The sequence below is a fragment of the Quercus robur genome, chromosome 10 (genome assembly GCF_932294415.1).
Source record: "Quercus robur chromosome 10, dhQueRobu3.1, whole genome shotgun sequence".
Taxonomy (NCBI): domain Eukaryota; kingdom Viridiplantae; phylum Streptophyta; class Magnoliopsida; order Fagales; family Fagaceae; genus Quercus; species Quercus robur.
The window spans coordinates 26,262,688-26,282,489 of record NC_065543.1 but is presented as its reverse complement, the minus strand read 5'-3'; the positions used below and the strand labels follow the sequence as shown (position 1 = coordinate 26,282,489).

Genomic DNA, 19,802 nt, shown 5'->3' with positions numbered 1-19,802 from the left:
TTTTTTTTTTTTTTTTTTTTTACGTTTAGACTTGCCTTTTTTAAAAAAAAAAAAAAAAAAAAATTCAACAACAGAAATCCTTAAATTTAGGTTTCTTTTTTCAGTTTCTTTTCATGTTCTATTTCTTTCTTTTTCTATTTTTTCTAAGTATTTTTTCACGGTTTGGTTCATTGGTATCGGTAAGGATGATGTTTTTTTGTTTTGCTATATATTTTCACGTCTTTTTCATTACATAAGGATGAGTTTTTTATTTTTATTTTATAGAATTATTGATTTAGGTTACTGTGGGATAAGGATAGGGGTCACACCAATTCTCCAAGTTGATCTTTTTAATTTCCCTAAAATCTAGCTTTTTTATTTTCTTTCAAAAACAGATATCCTAAAAATTAGGTTTTTTGTTTTGTTATATTTCTTTTTACCTTCATTTTTATTCTGTACATACGGATGAGTTTTGGTTTGGATAGAATTATTGATGTAGGTTATCGTGGGATAAGAATAGGTTTTTTTTTTTTTTTTTTTTTTAAATTTTTTTATATAATTTTATTCAACTTAGTGTGGGTTTTTGTTTTGATAATTAGGGTTGTTTTGAAAACATGAGTTAGTGGGAGAGTGGTTTTATTTTTTTATTTTTTAAAATACTTATCCTTATCCCAATCTTTTCAAACACTACACTACATTCAAAAATTAAATTACAGTTATTTCTTATCTCTTAAACAAAGAAATGCACATTTATCCTTTTTATTTGTTTGAAAAAATAAAATCACGTACTACTTTCAAATAGAGTTATTGAAATCATGTTTTAAAAAATATCTCACGTTCATCTCTTTTTTTAAAATTATCTTTCTTAGACTGGACTTTTATTTTGTTCCAAAATACCCTTAAAAAATAATCAGTAACTCCTCTTAGAATTAGGGTCAACAATGTCAAACACCACTCAACCTCCCCTTAAAAACATAAACTTAGTGAGGCTATGCTTGATTTGAATTTAAGTTATCATAATGTTTTTTTTTTTTTTGTTATTGATAAGATGTTATCATAATGTTGTATATGCTATAAAGTTCCTATTTGTAACAAAAAAGTAATACATTTTACAATGTGAAAATAGGTTAATGGCAAATGCAGTTGGAAAGCAATTAGAATGGGGAACAAAAGATATTGCTACACCAACTTTTTCACCATAGCTTGCGTAGTTTGGATATGATTTTTTTACGATGTTTCTAATGTAGTGAATTTATATACAATTTCTTTTGATGTAAATATTTTAAATTCCTTACATTGATCCATTAACTTCTTAATAATAGATTCCATAAACATTTGCACACACTATTTTAAACTGATTATAATTACAAAATCATATTATACATTTTCACTTGATGTAAACTATTTATTATTTATTTTGATAGTCTAAAAATAAACACTAATCATGCATTCTTTGTTATTGGAAAAACTAGCCTCTAAGCATGTGCGTTGTGCATGCTCAACGACTCTTTTTTTTTTTTTTTTTGGATAAAGGTTAATAATTTGCAACTATTATAATTTGGGATTACTACATTTTCCAATTACCAAAAAAAAAAAAAAAAAAAACTAGGTGTGTAATGAATATTATATGTTTGTTAGTGATTTTTTTTTTTTTATCACACCTTTAGGCAAAAAATGCTCTAAATTAACCCTTACCCAAAAAATAGAAGAGTTTCTAAGCACGCGCGTGAGGCTAGTTCAAAGTAAAGATTGTTTAATTATAAGAGCTTCTTCAAATTACTATCAAGAAAAGGGCTTCCATGGCCATTACCGGTTATCTACCCTTTGCGGCAGTAATTGTCAAGAGGTAACCATTGTCCATGTCCCAAAATTTTAATTTGAACGCATATCCAGTAGCCAGGAACCGGTTCTTCATTATATCAAATGGCACAACCACCACAGACTGCTTCCAAAAACCATGATATACAAGCTTGATAGCTGTCTAACATTCATCCAATTCCACAAGGTATGGTTGTCCTTTACTAGGCTCACATATGAATAGCCTTTGATTCACACAATAAAAGAAAAATGAGCAATCACCCAATCATTGTGAAAATTTGAAGGAAAAGAAAAGTTGGATTAGTAGTAAAAATTTGCATTTCCCATTTGACAGCTCAGACCATGAATCCTGCTTCACTACCACCAAGGACAGAGCCAGAACTTAGAGTTTGGGGGGCGGCTTTGCTGTCGGTTGTGTACAGTGACTTTGGCCTTCGACTTTGTTGCTACTTAGTTGCTTAACTGCTAGTTGTTTAAAATTTTTTAAAGGGTCAGATTGTTTGTTTTAAGTAAAATTGCTTGACTAGGCTTAATTTTTTTTAGTTTTACTATTGATAATTTTTGCTGTTGTACTAATTTTTTTGGGCTTGCATATTTCTTTTTTAGATTTTAGACTTATAAATATTTTTTAATGATCTTTAAAATGTGGAAAATGTTTGAACTATAAACTTTTTTACAAATTGATGATAATGTAAGTAGTGAGCCTAAATGCGAACCAATAAGTGTAAAAACCGTTTGTAAAAATGTTATAGAAAAATTTGTGACTATAACAATACTCTTAAAAGAATCAATGATATTTTTAAGGGAGCAAAAGTGTAATTTTCTAAAACAAAATTGCTAAAATTAAAACCCATATATATAATAATATTTTTTTTTAAAAAAAAATTTGGGGGGCAAGTCCAACCATGGCTCCGTCCATGACTGCCACTGTTACTCTCAATAATAATAAACCAAATCCACTCAACAGGAGAGGGGGGAGGGAGAGGGGGGACCAAGTGGCAACCCTATCCTTAGGATGTGACAATTAAGCTTCAAATTTCCCATTTTTAGTACCATGAAAATTGCAATATATATTAAACATACGGGTTATTAATGAAAGCAAGGAAAATAAATCAGATGGAAAGAAGAAAGCTTTTTTGACAAAACAAAAGCAATGAAGAAATCTATCGCCTCCTATTAATGTACTAATTAATGCATGAGCCCCCTGCCCCCCCTCTGCAAGCATAGCCTTGGTATAAAATAAGTGCACCAGAATATTTAGGTGAAGTTGCTTAATTATGAATAATAGCCTGAGACTAAAACTTTGGCTGAGGCATGAGAAACATGCCCTGGATGTCTCTCATGAAAAGTTAAAAAAAAAAAAAAAAAAAAAACTAACTGTCAACTAGTAAAATTGCAAATAAAACAACTGCATAAATGAAGGTTTTCCTTATTACGAGGGCACATGGAGTAAGCTGGTTCTTTATGCCCTTCAAAAGTATACAACTTATTACCAGCGACAGCATTCCACACCTGCACAGAAATGAACTTTCACAAATGCAGTCCAACATTATTTTTATACCGAAAGAATATGCCAAGTAAACCATAACAGTCTTGTCCTCTCCACAAGTTATGATGCATAGTTTTCAGTTTTGATTTGAAAGGGCAAGATCATTAACCTTACCGAGATGAGCATCAATCTGAGAAAAAAAAAATTCCATGGCAAATATACAATTATTAACAAAAGGGGCTAAACAAACCAATTAGCATCATAGATGGTACTACAAATCATCACCACTATCATAGGAATATATCTGCACTATGTCTTTCAAATATACAATGCCTGATATGGAAAGTTTTAAATTTTAGAACAATGGTTAACCCACACGAGGGAGAGTGTTAGAACAATGGTCAAATGATTGAATTCACACTTTCCTAATACTTTAAACTTTTGGGACAAATGGAAATTTAATAATAAAAACCAATAAATAAATCCCCTCAAAGTAACATACCAAAAACGGCACCATCAGGACTTTACATCACATGGTTTACATATAATCATAATTATTGGCCAACAACGCCTATCATCTAGTGAAATAGAGATTATTAGCCTCATAAATTTTCCTAGCGCATATTCTCCAACTTAAAAAATTATATACTAGTTACGTTAGTCTATGTAGATATTTGTCAAACTTCCCAAGCCATTGAACAAGCTCAAATGTCCCAAACATTGAAGTTTTAAGAAACGAGCCTCTCCCTCCTACCTACTTCCCAATTGTGATATCACCAATATTCATTCCAGCTGAATTTGATAGAGCATAAAACATATAATAGAACAGAATTTTAGCTAAAACAACTACCCCTTGACTACCTCATAGTACAGAAATTTGAAGATGTATAGTACCAACAGCAGAAGCAGCAAGAGCTTACCAAGAAGCAAGGCTTGTTGCAATGGATGGAAATTTATGGTGTTGACAGCAGAGCCCTGATTCAAGTTGACAATGACAACAGCAGGACTTTGGAGGACTCAGATGGGATGAGAGTCTATAGAGGCCCCCACCTTCTTAACAAAATGCTTGTGATAATGTGGTAGAGGAGACAGTCTGGTAGACTGCTGATAATGACAATATCATTGTCATATAAAGAAACATCATGGAATTAGAAAGTATTAAAAACATGAAACTGGAACATTTATTATAAGTATTCAAGTACTAAGCTTTGGCAAAGCCTAGAAAAAATTCTTTGATAAAATAATGAAACCCCTATCCTTAAGTCTTACTATCATGATAAATATGGATCTGACATAGACTAGAAGTATTGGAGGTTTTCAATTGTCTTAAATATGCAAGAATACTGGTTTATTGACCAAATCGGAATCTCAACTAGCCATAACTTAGGAACCTTAATCATTAATTTAGTTATAAAGCACGGATACTTTTCACATATCTTAGTACCTATATTTCACCAATAATATTGGTCAAGTCACCAGGTTTAATTGAAAGTTGGTCATTAAGAACTGTCACTACTTCTCACAAACAACTAGACAAATTTTTATAGGGAACTAAACATTCACATTGGTAGGCAAACAATAAGTGGAGCTTGATTTTAACAAAAAGTTATGGATAATGACAGAATCACTATCATTGTAACCATAACTTTGGTATATACACTATTTTGAGAAGATTAGCCTATTAAGGTTTATCTTCTATCTTATAAGATATTGTCTCTATTAAGTCCGTTAAAATAAACATACTTCTAAATTAGATTATAGCCAAGAATATAGAAGTAGAATTGGATGCAAAAGTTGTGGTGGAGTGGGTGTCTGATCCTTCTCTTGTGAACATTTCTCATTATGCTCTCATTTCGGATTGTAGGAACTTACTGGGACAATGATTCCAAGAGTAAAGATTAAGCATTGCTTTAGGGAAGCTAACCAGTGTGCAAATCGTCTTGCAGCAGCTAGATTTTATGCTTTTTGATGTTCCCCCTTCGGATATTAAGTTTTTGTTGTATTTTGATTGTATGGGCAGATTCTTTAAGAGGATTTGCCTTATTTCCTTTTAGTTGTTTTAATATAACAGCGTTTAGTTGCACCCCAAAAAAAAAAAAAAAAAAAAAAAAAAAAAATTCAAAAATGGTAAAAGTGATTTTGTATCATCAACACATCCATCAAGACTAAAGTCCAGTTTAATATGTTAAAAGTCATTGCAACATGTTACCCAAAAACCGTGAGAAAATAGTTTGAATAGGATTTTAAATGTACAATAAAAGCATTGCAACTATTATGGTTGCAAAGGATTTTAAACGTAAAATAATATTATATATATATATATATATATTATATCAGTAAACTATATCAGATATGACTACAAAATAATTTAAATAATTAGTTAATTACTACTCATTCTTGTATAAATACTATACAAGAATGACATAAACACTTACTCCACATCATAATCATAAAGGTAAACACAATAAGCAATAGTAATAAAATTAAATTATTGGATTAGATTTTTTCTTTTTTAAGCAATAGTAATAAGAAAAAGTCATGAAGTCCAATTAAGTTCTTAATGTCCGTACTATTCAATAATGAGTACCACAATAAATTCCTGAAAATGGCATTTGTGAAGTAGTTTTATTAAAAAGAAACATATATGATACCATAAAAAAGAAAAAGAAAAAGAAAAAAAAGAAATCTGTAAGAGGGAGAGTTGACTTACAAAGATTTCAAATAAAGAGGGTCTAGATTCTTGAAAGCCACCATTTGATTTCTGTCACTAAGAGTCCTCACTCACCATCAGAGGGTCGTACTCTCTTAGTCTCAGGGTGTGGTATGTGAGTAGAGCTACCTTCTCCACTAGCTCCATTCTCATCATCACGACTACGCTTAATTTTGATATCCTCTTCAAAATGATCAACGTCTATACCCTCATTATAAGGAATGATGCTGCTGCTGCGCTCACTCTGACCCCTGCTTTGTTTCAGATCTTCCATTTCTTCCTCGTATACCATATGGGCCCCACATTTCTTTATCTCTATGCTGTTTTTGAATTCAATCTCAGCAATTCGACAGCTGGATCCATCAGCAATTTGATGAAATTCTTTTTGGAAGGGGAATGCGAAATAAGTAGGTTTGAATTCAATCTCAAGTTGACAACTGGATCCATCAGCAATTTGAAGGAATTCTTTTTGGAAAGAATTAGGAAGCAAATACATGAACCAACGATGATCCGATTCAACTGTTTCAAACTCTTTCGAAAATGTTATGAATGGACGATCAGTGAAGTAATTTCCATTGGCTTTAAAGGAACACGTAAGGACAAGCTTATAACTACGATGGTTAGGTGGACGATGCTGGGGGGGTCGAAAAACAGCGCAGAGAGCAATTCCTCTAAATTGTTTAAATAAATATGAAGGCAGTTCCAAATTTATTGAAGCCCCCACACTTTGATGCCTAAACCAGTTCGGAACTTCACTTCCAGGAATAACAACATCAAATCTTTCTGTTATAGTTGATTCCTGAAACATAAAAACCAACCATGATCTTTAAAGAAAGCTGAGAGAGAGAGAGAGACAGAGACAGAGAGAGAGAGAGAGAGAGAGAGAGAGAGAGAGAGAGACCTGATAATATTCTCTTAGCATTGTAGTGAACAAGTCACAGCGGCCTTGATTGTCAGCCAATTGGAAACAATTGAGAAGATGGAAATAATTTTGTGAATTATCTTTTATTTTAAATGGTAGTAAAGATTCCAGTGAGGTACATCCATTTGCATGAACACTTACCGTGTCAGCACTTGATCCAAGTGCCGGCAACAATTGAAGACTCTTGCAATTCTCCACGCAAAATACTCTCAACTTAGATAGTTGATTAATGCTTTCAGGAATGAAAACAAAATTATTTCCACTTAGATCTAATTGTTGTAATGAGGACAAACAGACAATATCACTAGGGATTGCTTGAAGATTGCAGTTCCTCATATTCAATCTAGTTAATGAACACAAACCTGATACAGAAGGCAATACCAAGCCCATGAGATCTGGAGTTTTTGTCATTAACAGAAAATTAAGTAGCTTCTTCCATGACCATGATTTAGATGACAGCCCATTACATCCTTGGAAAGACAGTATTTTGAGATTTTTTAAGCAAAAGATGGAGGAAGGTGGCTCTCTTATAGCAGTTCCACTTACATCTAGTTCCTCTAGGCCTTCTAGATTCCCCAAATTCATTGGCATATTGTCAAGTTTTAAGCAACCGGATAGAGTGAGAGTTTTTAGTGATGTCAAACTACAAATGGCTCCAGGAAGACTTGAAAGATTTTTGCAGTTTGTTAGATCCAATTTGATAAGCCCAGTTAACTGCTCCATTGATAATGGTAGATCTCTTATACCAGTACCACTCATGTCTAGTTCCTTTAGGCCTTTAAGATTCCCCCAATTCTCTTGCATTTTGTGAAGTTTTGAGCAACCAGATAGAGTGAGAGTATTTAGAGATGCCAAATTAAAAATAACTCTCGGAAGACTTGAAAGCTTTTTGCAATTTGTTAGATCCAATTTGATAAGCCTAGTTAATTGCTCCATTGATAATGGTAGATCTTCTATAGTAGTCCCATCCAAATAAAGTTCTAGCAAATGTGACATATTTCCCACAATTTCTGGAAACTTCTTCAGCTTTGAACAACTTGAAAGAATAAAAATTTCAAGAGATTCCAAGTTAATCTTGCACGGAAGGCTTTTAAGACATTTGCAGCCATTCAAATCCAATAAAATAAGATGTTTGAGATCTCCAAGGGATGCATGAATCTTAGATAATTTTGTGCAACCTTTGAGAATCAGCTTCTCAAGATTTGGGACTCTAGCAAAATCCAGGGTCATGATCAACTCCCTAGAATCACTGAGGTCAATGATTCTTAGCCACTCTAAACTCTGTTAGCATTGAAAAACAACCAAATAGAGAAAATTAAATGATTATGAACATGATTTTTACCACAAAAAAAAAAAAAAAAAAAAAAAAAAAAAAAAAAAACTTGTTTCACATAAGTAAAGATCTTACCCAGTTTCCCTCCCATAGTTGTTTGATATGGCTATGAGGCATAATTAGTTCAACAAGTTTGTCAGGATTGAACTTTCTTGGCATGGATTTTAAAGGATATCCAAGCCAATTCATAAGACGTAACTCACTTGAAAGAAAACCGAGGCCTTGAGGAAGGTGCACATTATCAATTTTAAGCAATCTTAGGTTTCTCATCTTTGAGAAGGCTTCAAAATTGACTTTAACATTATCCTCTTTATTTGGAGATGAGTTAAGGAAGATGCCTTCAACCTTTTCTGTTCCCTAGTACCCAACAACAAAAAGTAAGCATATTAAAAGTTATTAAAAAAGAGAGAGAGAGAGAGAGAGAGAGAGAGAGAGAGAGAGAGATTAAAACACTTCATAATCAACTTACTGCACTATCTATTAGTAAATGAAGGATATCCTCCTTCAACCACAACCTACTACGTCCACCAGGCTCATTAGGAGATTCACAACGAACAATTTCCTTACCCAATTCTTGTAGTAAATCATGCATCCACAACTTTCCATCAGAGATGGTTATAAGAGATTTTTCCACAAGAACATCTATATCAATGTTTGGCTTATAATGGGGAGTTCGTAGCATGTTTGCTACATGATCTTTAGTCATTCCTTTGAAGAAACAAGCAATATCTAAAAATATGTTTTTCTCTGTTCTCCTTAGACCATCAAAACTTATTTGGAGCACATCTAAAATTTTACTTTCAGGACATTCTCGTAGTCTACCTAAGAGACTTTCCCATGCATCTAGATTTCTATGAAACAGGAAGGAACCTAAAATTTCGAGAGCTAAAGGAAGGCCTCGAGCATAATATATAACCTTTTGAGATGGCAACTCATAACCTTTTGAAGGATAGTCTTGCTTGAAAGCTTTTAGACTAAAAAGTTTTAGAGCTTCATCATCATTTAATAATGTAGCCTTGTATATTTCCTCTTCAGTAACTTCATGTCTGAGTAATAGATGTTGATCTCTAGTAGTCATAATGATCACACTCCCTTGACCAAACCAACTCCGCCTGCCTACTAATGCTTCTAACTGTATAAGTTGATCCACATCATCAAGAATTACAAGAACCCTTTTACAACATAATTTACTCATTATCACATTGATTCCCTGTTGAGCATCCAAAATATCAATATTGCTTTCAAACAAGACATCAGAAAGAAGTTGTTTTTGTAAAGTAACTAATCCCCCGTTTCCACTTTTTTCTCTAACATTTGCAAGAAAGCTGCTGCCATCAAAATGAGAATGAATTTTGTCATAAAGGACTCGTGCTAGAGTTGTTTTACCAACTCCACCCATTCCCCAAATCCCTATGAAGCAAACATCATTCAACCCCATACTTGAACATAAATCCTCCATTTCCTCAACACGAGATTTTATTCCAACTAGATCCTTCTGTACATATGAGTAGGAAGAATTCAAGTCACCAAGTATTTCTCTGACGATCTCTTTGATAATTGTTGACTCTTGCCTGCCAAAACAACAGAACAATAATTTTCTTGCGTCACAAAGAAACAATAGGCTCAACAAGTGTACAATTTTTAGATTCATTCACCACAGAATAGGGAATTCTATGTTCTAATATGAAAAAAGATATAACAAAATTACCAAATAAGTTTTCTACAACAGAGTAGGACCCCTGGCCTACCGTTTGCCCTGATGTCCTGCACATCTTAACATTTTTGTTGAAAACATATATTAGTATGTTTTATATAGTAAACCATTGGCGCGCGCGCGGGGGGGGGGGGGGGGGGGGGGTGGTGTTGTGGAGGAAAGGAAATGATCACTAGTAATTGGAATTCAGCTGTGTAATGGTACCTTACAATTAAAATAAAAGTATACATATAGTGGTCTTGTCAGGAATGTTGAAAAGTACCTCTCTCCTTTTAAATCTGGAATTAACAGCCTTTAATAAAACTTCTAATAGCAAAATTTCAATTTTTACATAATTCTTTATTTGTTGTGTCTATTTCTAGATTTCTTCATTACAACATATATATCATATTATATTGTAGCTTCATTATATATCTAATTCATATAATTTCTAAGATGATGACGATGATGCCAAAAATTTATTTAGAATGTAATAGAAAAATAAAGAAAAGATGCCTGTGTCATCCTAGGAGAACGCAGTATAAATTAATGTTGTGGCAGAGCCACAGAATGACTAGTCGCTTCACTAGTTCTTCCCTTCAAAAATATGGTGCTCAGAGGTAGGAGCCTTTTCACTCAGAAATTACAGGAGTCATATAGAGAATGGTGAGGCATTGAGAGCATGTTATATGGCATGAGCTCTGGTCTCAGGATTGGCCATTATTTCTGCAAACTTATGGCAGTGCAGTATGATGCTGCCAGTATCACAGAAGCAAAAGTATCCATATCTTAGAGATTGATGCCTTAGTTTGCCTTATAGCAAATCAGAGAATCTAGTTGGGATTAGAAGAAATGTTCAGAGGTTCAAATATATCAATCTATATATTTGGTCAGTTGGACTCTTTCAATACTAGCAAAATCAGATATTCTCATCCTATTCTAGATTGGTAGATAAATATTTGGTTTTTCAAATGCATAAGCATTCATTTATAGCTTAGTTAATGATGAAATATAGAAAAAAAGAAAAAGATCAACTACTCTGTTTACGCAAGTTTAGTGAGGAAAGAATGGAAAGTCTGCATTTTCTGCAATGTTTTCCATCTAAGTAGAGAACATTTTTATGCCTACAATTTCACAGGACGTATTTGGAAAAGAAATTTTGAATAGTTGCTCATTGTGCAGACAAATTGGTCTGTGGGAACTTGGAAGCAGAGTTCAGTGGGCTATGCAAGCCATGCAAGAAAGCAGCTTTGGACCTTTGGTCCTACTCTTCTAGTAGAAGTCTAGGCTGCTAATATCTTTTATATATATATATATATATATACACACACACACACAAACAATAAAATTGAAGAAGCCAATTTCAAAGTCATAAAGGATGATATAAAATCCAGATTTGCCTTTAGCAAAAATTGTTAAGGGGAGTCGCACATAGAGGAAAATGAGATTCCTAGGAATTATGCTAGTTATAGTTACTTGCTACTGCTTAAGATTCTACAGCTTAATTTGTTTGTTTTGATCTGTTATTTGTTCAGTTTGTTGGTTGTATTAAAAGATAACTCTGTTCATTCCAAAAATGAAATTACGGTTGTTTAGAGTTTAGACTTGGGCCTATTAATACAATAAGGTAACCTATGAGGTCCAGTTGATAATTCCAACTTGATAAATGCTATGGAAACTCATCAAATTCTCTTTGTAGAGTAATTTTTTTTTCTTTGTTGAGTAATTGATTGTTTGCAAACTCTGCCAAAAAATATCAGTGACCAAATATGGACCGTGATCGACTTAGGTAATGTTTGGATAGTGTGTTTGCTGCGTTTGCTCTGTTTCTGCGTTTTTTTTTTTTTTTTTTTTTTTTTTCACGCGTTTTCCCCCTCACAAGCGGCTACTGTTCATGAACAGTGCATCTGTGCACGGTTCATGGACCCACAAATTTTATTTTTTATCAATTTTTTCATTAAAAATGGGTCCTACGGTACTATTCACACATTTAAAAATTATTTTGCTACAGTGTTTTCAGTTTTCAATTTTCAGTTTCAGCAAAATAAGTTCTATCCAAATAGACCCTCAAAGTCCACTAGCAACTAACAAAATTTATCCACTAACAAAGTGTAAGTAGCTGTTTTTTGAGTAATGGACACAACATTCGCAGTAGAATTCTTTTCTATCTGATTGAGTGGAAATGTCAAATTACATACTTAACAAGTCGTTGCCCATTTTAGCTTACAATTTCTTAAGTTCATAATATACAGTAAAAATTGAACGTGTACTCTAATTCTCCATTTAAGTAAACAATTAAAGAAAGGGAAAAAAAGAAAAAGAAAAAGTCATATGGCCAAGAGATCAAAGTAACTACGAATAATATTTATTTTCCAAAAGTTTCTGAAAGAAATTCTTACTTATTCCGTGCATCCCATCCAGAGAGATTGGCAACTTGAGTCAAAGCAGCTCTCCACGATTGCAACTTCTCTTCGTTCTTGATAAGATCTTCATGTTTAGCAAAGGCCTCTGCAAAACTGCCTGTTTGTTTTCGTACATCAGAGGGATCCACACCATAAAAAACAGGCAAAACTGTTAGCCTAGTCTCTTCCTTGCACTCAACCATCTTTACGAGTTCATCCAAGCACCAAGACGAAGATGCATAGTTTCTTGATAGAACAATGATTGCGAACCTTGACTTTTCTATAGCATTCAAGAGCTCTGTGGAAATGAGTTTTCCTCTCTCAAGCCTTTCATCATCTCTAAAGGTTCTAATTCCTTTTTGATCCAAGGCTGCATATAGATGGTCTATGAAGTTATTACGAGTGTCCTCACCTCTGAAACTGAGGAAAACATCATACTCCCATTTGGGCAATGAAGAAGAAGAAGCTATTTCACAGGTTAAGGAAGCCATTGGTAACTTACAAAGCTTCATTGTGTGTGATATTAGCAGGCCGGGTCAACAATTTTGGGGCCTTAGGCAAAATTTTAAATGGGCCTTTTTATAATTAAATATTAATAAAATAATATATATGTATTAAAATTTTTTATTTAAAATCTATTTTTCTTGCAATTTTTCTAAAGTCGTGACCACTTTAAAGTTTAAACCTGCACAAATAAAAATTAATTTAATACATGATTTAATAAATTAGTATCACTATAATACAAATGAGTTGATATAATACACATCAAATTATTAATTGTTATAATAATTTATAATAATAGATAAAGTGTAAGATTAAAAAAAAAAAAAAAAAAGTGAGAACCATCCAGCCTGTTCTCCACTACATCATATATTCCTATGGCTAAGATTTAAAGAAAAAAGGTGTCCTATCAGTATCAAATATATGGCAGAAAAAGGTCTAAAGAGGGGTAAATTAGAAAAGCCATAGCAAAAAAACGTGTCCCTCCCATCCCATCAAACAACTGTGCATTGCAGTGAAAGTGTGAAGCAAACCAAAATATATATAATTTAAGTTAAAGAAATAGACCTGAGTCTTTATTTTCGGTAAGACAGAGAAACTGAGAAAGAGGGAAGAACTGAAGAAGAAGAATACCTCTTTGTGACCGCCGACTGGTACGCTGGAATCAACAAAGAAAAATTTCAAGGTAGACTGACTGATTGAGTGGATGGAAAAAGATCGAGAATCAAGATGAAGATGAAGAAAAGAAAGGTAAGACCGTAAGAATATAGATAGAGAGGCAGAGAGATGAGAGATGAGAGATGAGAGGTTTTTCTTTTGTTTTTTAAATTTATAAACTCTATTTTAACATATTTTAAGACAATTACGTTGTATTATTAATGAATTTGTCTGCTATTAATTTTGATTTTAGCATATTTTAAGAATGAGTTAATAAATTTGGCTCTAGAATTTAATTTTGTTAGCTGAAGTTTAACTTTTTTTTTTCCTTTTTAATTTTTTGCATTTTAAGATATAATGGGACCTTTTTAATGCATTTTATTGACTAATAAAAATGTTTAAATTTTTTTTTAACTAAAATATATAAATTAATATATTATATATATAAATTTTTTTTTTTACAAATGGAGACTTTCTTTTATTTGACCTTAGGTGATTGCATCACCTATTGAGCCGTCCCTGGATATCAGCTATGGGTTTGGTTAGAGCTATATTATCATATGCGAGTAGTTCCCAAGACTTGAAAAGAGAGAATGAATAATTTAAGTTTTCTTCTTTCCTGATTTTATGCTTTCCCACGTCATGAAAAGGTGGTCAAACGCCTAACTTCAGGGAAATTATTATTATTATTATAATTTCTTTTTGTTTTTTTCCTTTTGTTTTTGGGTGTTACTTTGGCTTTAGTAACTTGGAAAGTTCGAGGAAATTTCGTAAAGGGATGCAAGTACATACGTTTATTTATTTATATATGGAATATATATATATATATATATATATGTTCTTTTTAGTTAATTGGAAACTTACAAAGCTTTGTGTGATATCAGCTGTGGCTTTTGGTTAGAGCAATATTATCATATGCGAGTAGTTCCTTTGTAAAGTCTCAAAAAGAGAGAACGAGTAATTTAAAGTGCTTGTTTCATCCATGTATTTAAACAACAGTTTTTAGTTTTTTTGAAAATATGTGTGGATGAAAAAGTATATGAAAATACATATAATGTTATTTAAAAACTGAAAACACATGTTTATGTACCAAACGGACTCTTAGTCTTCTACGATTTTTATTTTATTTTTCGCAATTCCTTTTCGCTTTTTTGTAAGTTGTAACTTTCAGGAAACTTCGAGGAAATTTCGTAAGGGATGCCAAGAAAATATTATATAGCTGTAAGGTATAAACACAAGACAATTTTCAAAGATGTGCTAAGAAAATTACCTTTGAGGAAACGTCATACACTTGGAAAATTCGAGGAAATTTCGTAAAGGATGCTAAGTGTATATATATATATATATATATATATCTCATAAAGGGGGAAGGGGACGCACCGCTAAAGAGAAGAGATGGAAGCATAGTAATATTGTAATGAAAATAATGTAAGTAACTTGAAAGTAAATAGCTTGAAAGTAAGAACAATAAATAGCTTGAAAAGAAGAACAATTATAAGGCGATAGAACCAGCCAAGTATATATGAAAATAACTCAAAGTAAATGAAAACAATAGTTCAAAGTAAATGAAAGCAATTTAGAACCGTCCGGTATGGCGGTAATCCGTCCAAGGTGGCGGTAGCAACAAGTAAAGTAATGAACATAGAACTGAAAATACTTATTATTGAAAGTAGGATAAACACTTACAGTAGTAGTAGTGAATACAAGATCTCAACAGTTACAGGTTAACAATTACAAAGCTTGAACTAGTCCTAGTTACAAGGTTTGTAGGATTACAAGGTTTGTAGTATCACAAGGTTTGTAGTGAACAAAGGTGAACAAGATAGTAGTAGTAGTAGAAGCAAGGAATTCTCTTTCTAAGAAGGCTTCCTAAGAGGAGGAATTCTAAGGAGAGAATTCTGAACTAAAACTTGACTTAAAAACTCTTTAAACATAAGGGACAACCCCCCTTAAATAGGCAAAATTCGGAGTGAACAGTGTCATGAACAGTAATAGATGAACAGTGACAGTGAATAGTGACAAATGAATAGTGACAGGTGAATAGTGGCTGAATAGTAAAATAGAATTTTTCTTCTCTTTTTGACCTAGGATTGTGGGGAATCTTCAAAATTGCATGAATCCACCGTAGAGCTCAGCAATAGACTTATAAGTTTAGGGTCAAGTCCTCATTATTGGTGTCCTTTAGTGACAAAAGAAACCAATAGGAAAGAAACCAATAAAAAGGACTAATAAGCATGCCTTTCAATTGTCGTCACTTGAACACTAGTCTTTGGGAACCTTTGAAAGCATCATATTGGTGGGAAACAAGCTTCCAACAGTAGTAAATATTGAAGCATTGGCCATTGTGCAGGCCAGACAAATACAGGAATCAAAATCTTCCGCAAAATCCGGAGTATCTTGAAACAGTTCCAGATTTTCATATCCGTCATGGACAATGAAATATTTTGGCTTTTGTGCAAGCCAAACAAATTAAGGAGTATTAGTCTTGTAACAGTAGTGACCTCATCAATCAATAGAGAGAGCATCGGATGGATAACCATCAAAAGGATCAAAAGGACCTTGTGGAGAATCACATTGCTCATGGTAAATAGCATACTTATTACAGAATTTGCAATATAAAATTGGTTCAAACTTTGGAGTTTTCCCTGGAATGAGAAGACTTTTTAGATTAGGATGATCTTCTGTTTGTAGGTGAACAAGGGCATCAGCATAGGGTTTGGGACCAAAAACAACAATTCTATCTGTGCTTCCTATGAAATGATAGTTTTTCCATAGATTATGAGCAACTTTATGAATTTGATTATTAAAATAATTTCTCCAACAATTTGCAAGATCAAAAGGATCTTTAAAGGATAATTGAGAATTTCCCTCAAACCATGGCCCTTGGTGAGTGTAACCATTAATGAGAATGAGATGTTTTGAGGGTTTAACATTCATCTAGTTATTTCTTTCCCATTTTGGCAGAATGCTCCAGCATCTAATAGTAACAAAAGATCTAGTGGAAGAGCTTTCGAACCCTTTAATAGCATTCTGAATGATCTGTGGAAGTTGACTGGCCTGTTTATGGCTTGTTAACTTTACAAACCTAATAAAGCCATATTCAAACATTTGGGAAAGCCAACTAGGATTAGGATCATCATCATCACTATCATTTGAATCTTCATCAGTGAAATATGAACCATCATCAAAATCAATAAGGAGATCAGGAAATGGATGTTTCTTTTCATATACTTTGAGACTACTCCCAAAGTGATCTTCCCATTCAAGCTGAATAAAGACATTATCACCTTCGTCTAATTCATTAGGGTTAGGAATAGGGGCAGTAACAAGTTTCCTGAAATACTTGGACCATAGGTCAAAAGACCTAAACATAGCCTTGCTATCCAGAATACGAGATTGTAAATTTGAAGGCAAGTTAGCAAAAGCACTTCTTAACATGGATTGGGTCTTAAGACTCAATCTAGCATAATCAGTGCCCATTATAGTCTCTTTATCCATTGAATGGATTTCCTCTTTGCCAAAGAGTTGACTAGTGTAGGCTTTAAGACAGCTCACAAGAGCCTCATTTTTTGAAACAAGGTTATTTTCTGGAACAAAGTCAATATGTGAAGCATTTTCTGGAACAAAGTCAATATGTGAAGCAAGGTCATTTTTTGGAATAAGGTTACCATAATGGCTCATATAAACCTCATTTTGAGCAGTAAGATTAACGAGGTGGATTTCAAGGGCTCTGAGGGTTTTTTGGAAAACATTACGGTGGTTTTTGGTAAAAGCAAACTGAAGGTTGTCAAGAATGAATATAATAGAATCTGGTAATTCTGAATAGGTTCCATTGTGGAATTGTAGATTTTTTGACAAAACTTCCTGTAAAGCAATTAATATATCACCATTGGAGTATGTCACCTCTGTCAGGACATCTCCTTGAAGGGATGTTGATCCACTGGGTTTTACCCCAGAAGATGCGCCTTTATGCATTTTAAAAGGTCGTCCCGCTGGGAACCCTTTGTTTTGAGAATAGTCCTGTGCTGGAGTTTTTCCCTTGTTTTTCTTTTCCATAATAATCCACTTACTAGTGGTATAAATGTGAATATTATTATTATCCCACTTAGTAGTGGTATTTATCCACGCATCATTGTCTGATTCCTGCAAAGAATCATTGATAATGTTAGGATAATGGATAGTATTTAACATTTTGGTATTATGAAAATTACCTTTAAAATCATCAGTGAAATATTGGTAAGAATTCATCACTAGTTCTTGAACAAGTTCATTCATGGGAGAATCTTTCTTATACGACAGATTATCAATATCAATTTCAAACTTTGAAGCAAATTTGAATTTTACTTTTTGTCCAAATGGATCAGTAGTAATTCCATCATGTTCAACAAGAAAGGGATACAAAGCATTAATAAATGGCAGACCAAGAATCACTTTATCAGTTATATTTTTGACAAGAACAGAAGGAATCTTGAAACAAAAATTATCATGGCACACATGAGCATTATTCAATTCATACTTAATTTTCATTTGAGAACCATTAGCAGAAACCAATCTTTCAGTAGATTTCTCGAAATATTTTGAAGGAATTAATCCTTCTTGGATACAGTTCATATCTGCACCAGAATCAATCATAGCAATAACAATGAAATGATAATCAGGAGAAATAAAAATTTTAACTTTTGTAAACCATTTTGGAGGAAGTAATTTATTAACAAAAGCAAGTTGAGGATCAGTGAAAGTATCAGGAGTACCTTTATCAGAAAGAAGAGCCTGTTGACTGGATTCATCTCCATCATTGTGCTTATTTTGTTTATCTTGTTCCTTATCAAATTTATTAAGATCTTTATCAATTTTTAATATTCTCAATTCTTGTTTGAGATTATTGTTATCACTTTTTATGCTTTTAAATTCATGTTTTAATTCATTTATCTCTTGTTTAACAATATGAATTTCATGTTGCAGATCATTAACAGTTAGTTCTTTAGATTTCTTTTTATTAAATCTTTCCAAAGTTTCTTCGAAACTTATGGTTGATTTTGGTTTTTTACCAATTTCATCTCTTATCAAAATTTTCTTAAATTTATCCAAATATTCTTTTTGCAATTCAGGATTTTGAATTTGATTTATTAGTTGAATTATTAATTTTTCATCTTCTTCAGTCTTGGTGAGAGCATTAACAGTATTAACAACATTGCAACAAGAATCTCTACAACCAATTTTAATATTAGGAGAATCAGAAGAATCATCAGCAGATTGATAGCAGGAATCAGATGAAGAAGAAAAATCATCTTTCAAAGAATCAGACGAGTTGTTTGATTCAAGGATTCTGAATAATTTTTCTTGTTCTTTATCATCAATATTTAGCATGTTAAATTTGTTTTTTAACTTACCAGGTTTTTCCTTACAGTCTTTGCTAAAGTGTCCAGGTTTACCACAGTTAAAACATTTACCTTTACTTGATCTCTGTTTAACATGTTTTTTAGAAACATTTTTCTTCTTAACATAGAAATCATTAGGTTTAACAAAGTTATTTCCGTATTTTTTATATTTTTTTATGGCTTTTATCATGTTTTTTACCTTTTTCCCTAGAAGGAGCAATAGGAGGCAAACCATATTGTTCACAGAAATTTCCCATTTCATATTTAGCTTTTCTTTTATTTTTTAATTGGTGTTTTAGTAATTTTTCATCATTACACATATTGATACCAAGTTTTTTAATAGTACTGAAAATATCACCATAGGTTAAATTATCATAATCAATAGAATCATTTTTATCCATTAATTCTTGTTTTACCTTATGAGCAAAGATAGGAGGCAGACCGTCAATAAACTTTTCTTTCCAATAAGGCTTATGGCAATCTTTCCGGAGCATCACGCTGGAAGTAAAAACATCTTGATACCATTTGTAATCAGACATAGTTGGACAACTCAAATTATTCAAATAATCAAAAACACAAGATGAAATATTGGATGGAGTACCAACAAAGTGTTTAAGAATAGTATAGATCAAGGTATTGACACCATCAGGAATACCACGACCAATAATTTCATCAAAAATAGGCAAACCTTCATCATTCTTTTTAACAGCATGTTTAATAGACTCTCTGGATTCTTCAATGATATACGAATCCCACCATCCATGAAGAGTACCAGAAAAACCAGTAACAAGCAAATTAACAATTTTAGGTTGATCAAGATCATGGTTTATTTGATAAGCAATACCAACCATAGACATATGACTCATTTTATTGATGATTTCTTGTTCAGACAAACCATCAATATTCCATTCATAAAGCTT

The 19,802-nt window shown here is 32.6% G+C and overlaps 1 protein-coding gene and 1 long non-coding RNA gene across 7 annotated transcripts; one reads left to right on the top strand and one right to left on the bottom strand.

The window, feature by feature from the left end:
* Positions 1-2,914: 2,914 nt before the first annotated feature.
* LOC126702119 (disease resistance protein RPV1-like) lies at positions 2,915-15,402 on the bottom strand. Of its 6 annotated transcripts, XM_050400746.1 has the most exons (9): positions 13,481-13,623; positions 12,344-13,031; positions 8,721-9,822; positions 8,327-8,608; positions 6,898-8,199; positions 5,997-6,795; positions 4,207-4,390; positions 3,456-3,476; positions 2,915-3,309 (listed from the first exon to the last, which is right to left on the bottom strand). In XM_050400746.1, the coding sequence occupies exons 2-6, from the start codon at positions 12,856-12,858 to the stop codon at positions 6,064-6,066; spliced, it is 3,933 nt and encodes a 1,310-aa protein (XP_050256703.1). In that variant the 5' UTR covers positions 12,859-13,031; positions 13,481-13,623; the 3' UTR covers positions 2,915-3,309; positions 3,456-3,476; positions 4,207-4,390; positions 5,997-6,063. The 6 variants fall into 6 exon arrangements, with proteins under 6 accessions (XP_050256703.1, XP_050256702.1, XP_050256700.1 ...); XM_050400745.1 differs by lacking the exons at positions 3,456-3,476; positions 13,481-13,623 and adding an exon at positions 15,191-15,402; XM_050400743.1 differs by lacking the exon at positions 3,456-3,476.
* LOC126702121 (uncharacterized) lies at positions 13,501-14,579 on the top strand. Its single transcript, XR_007647656.1, has 2 exons — positions 13,501-13,597; positions 14,389-14,579. It is a non-coding gene; the product is annotated as an uncharacterized LOC126702121 (long non-coding RNA).
* Positions 15,403-19,802: the final 4,400 nt, after the last annotated feature.

Bases quoted from the DNA above. Each gene is read 5' to 3' on its own strand.
- LOC126702119 (XM_050400745.1), bottom strand. From the start codon at position 12,858: ATGAAGCTTTGTAAGTTACCAATGGCTTCCTTAACCTGTGAAATAGCT. The intron at 8,200-8,326 runs GTAAGATCTTTA...CAATGCTAACAG, and splicing joins AACTATGGGAGGGAAACTGG to AGTTTAGAGTGGCTAAGAAT. The intron at 6,796-6,897 runs GTCTCTCTCTCT...TTTATGTTTCAG, and splicing joins TGCTAAGAGAATATTATCAG to GAATCAACTATAACAGAAAG.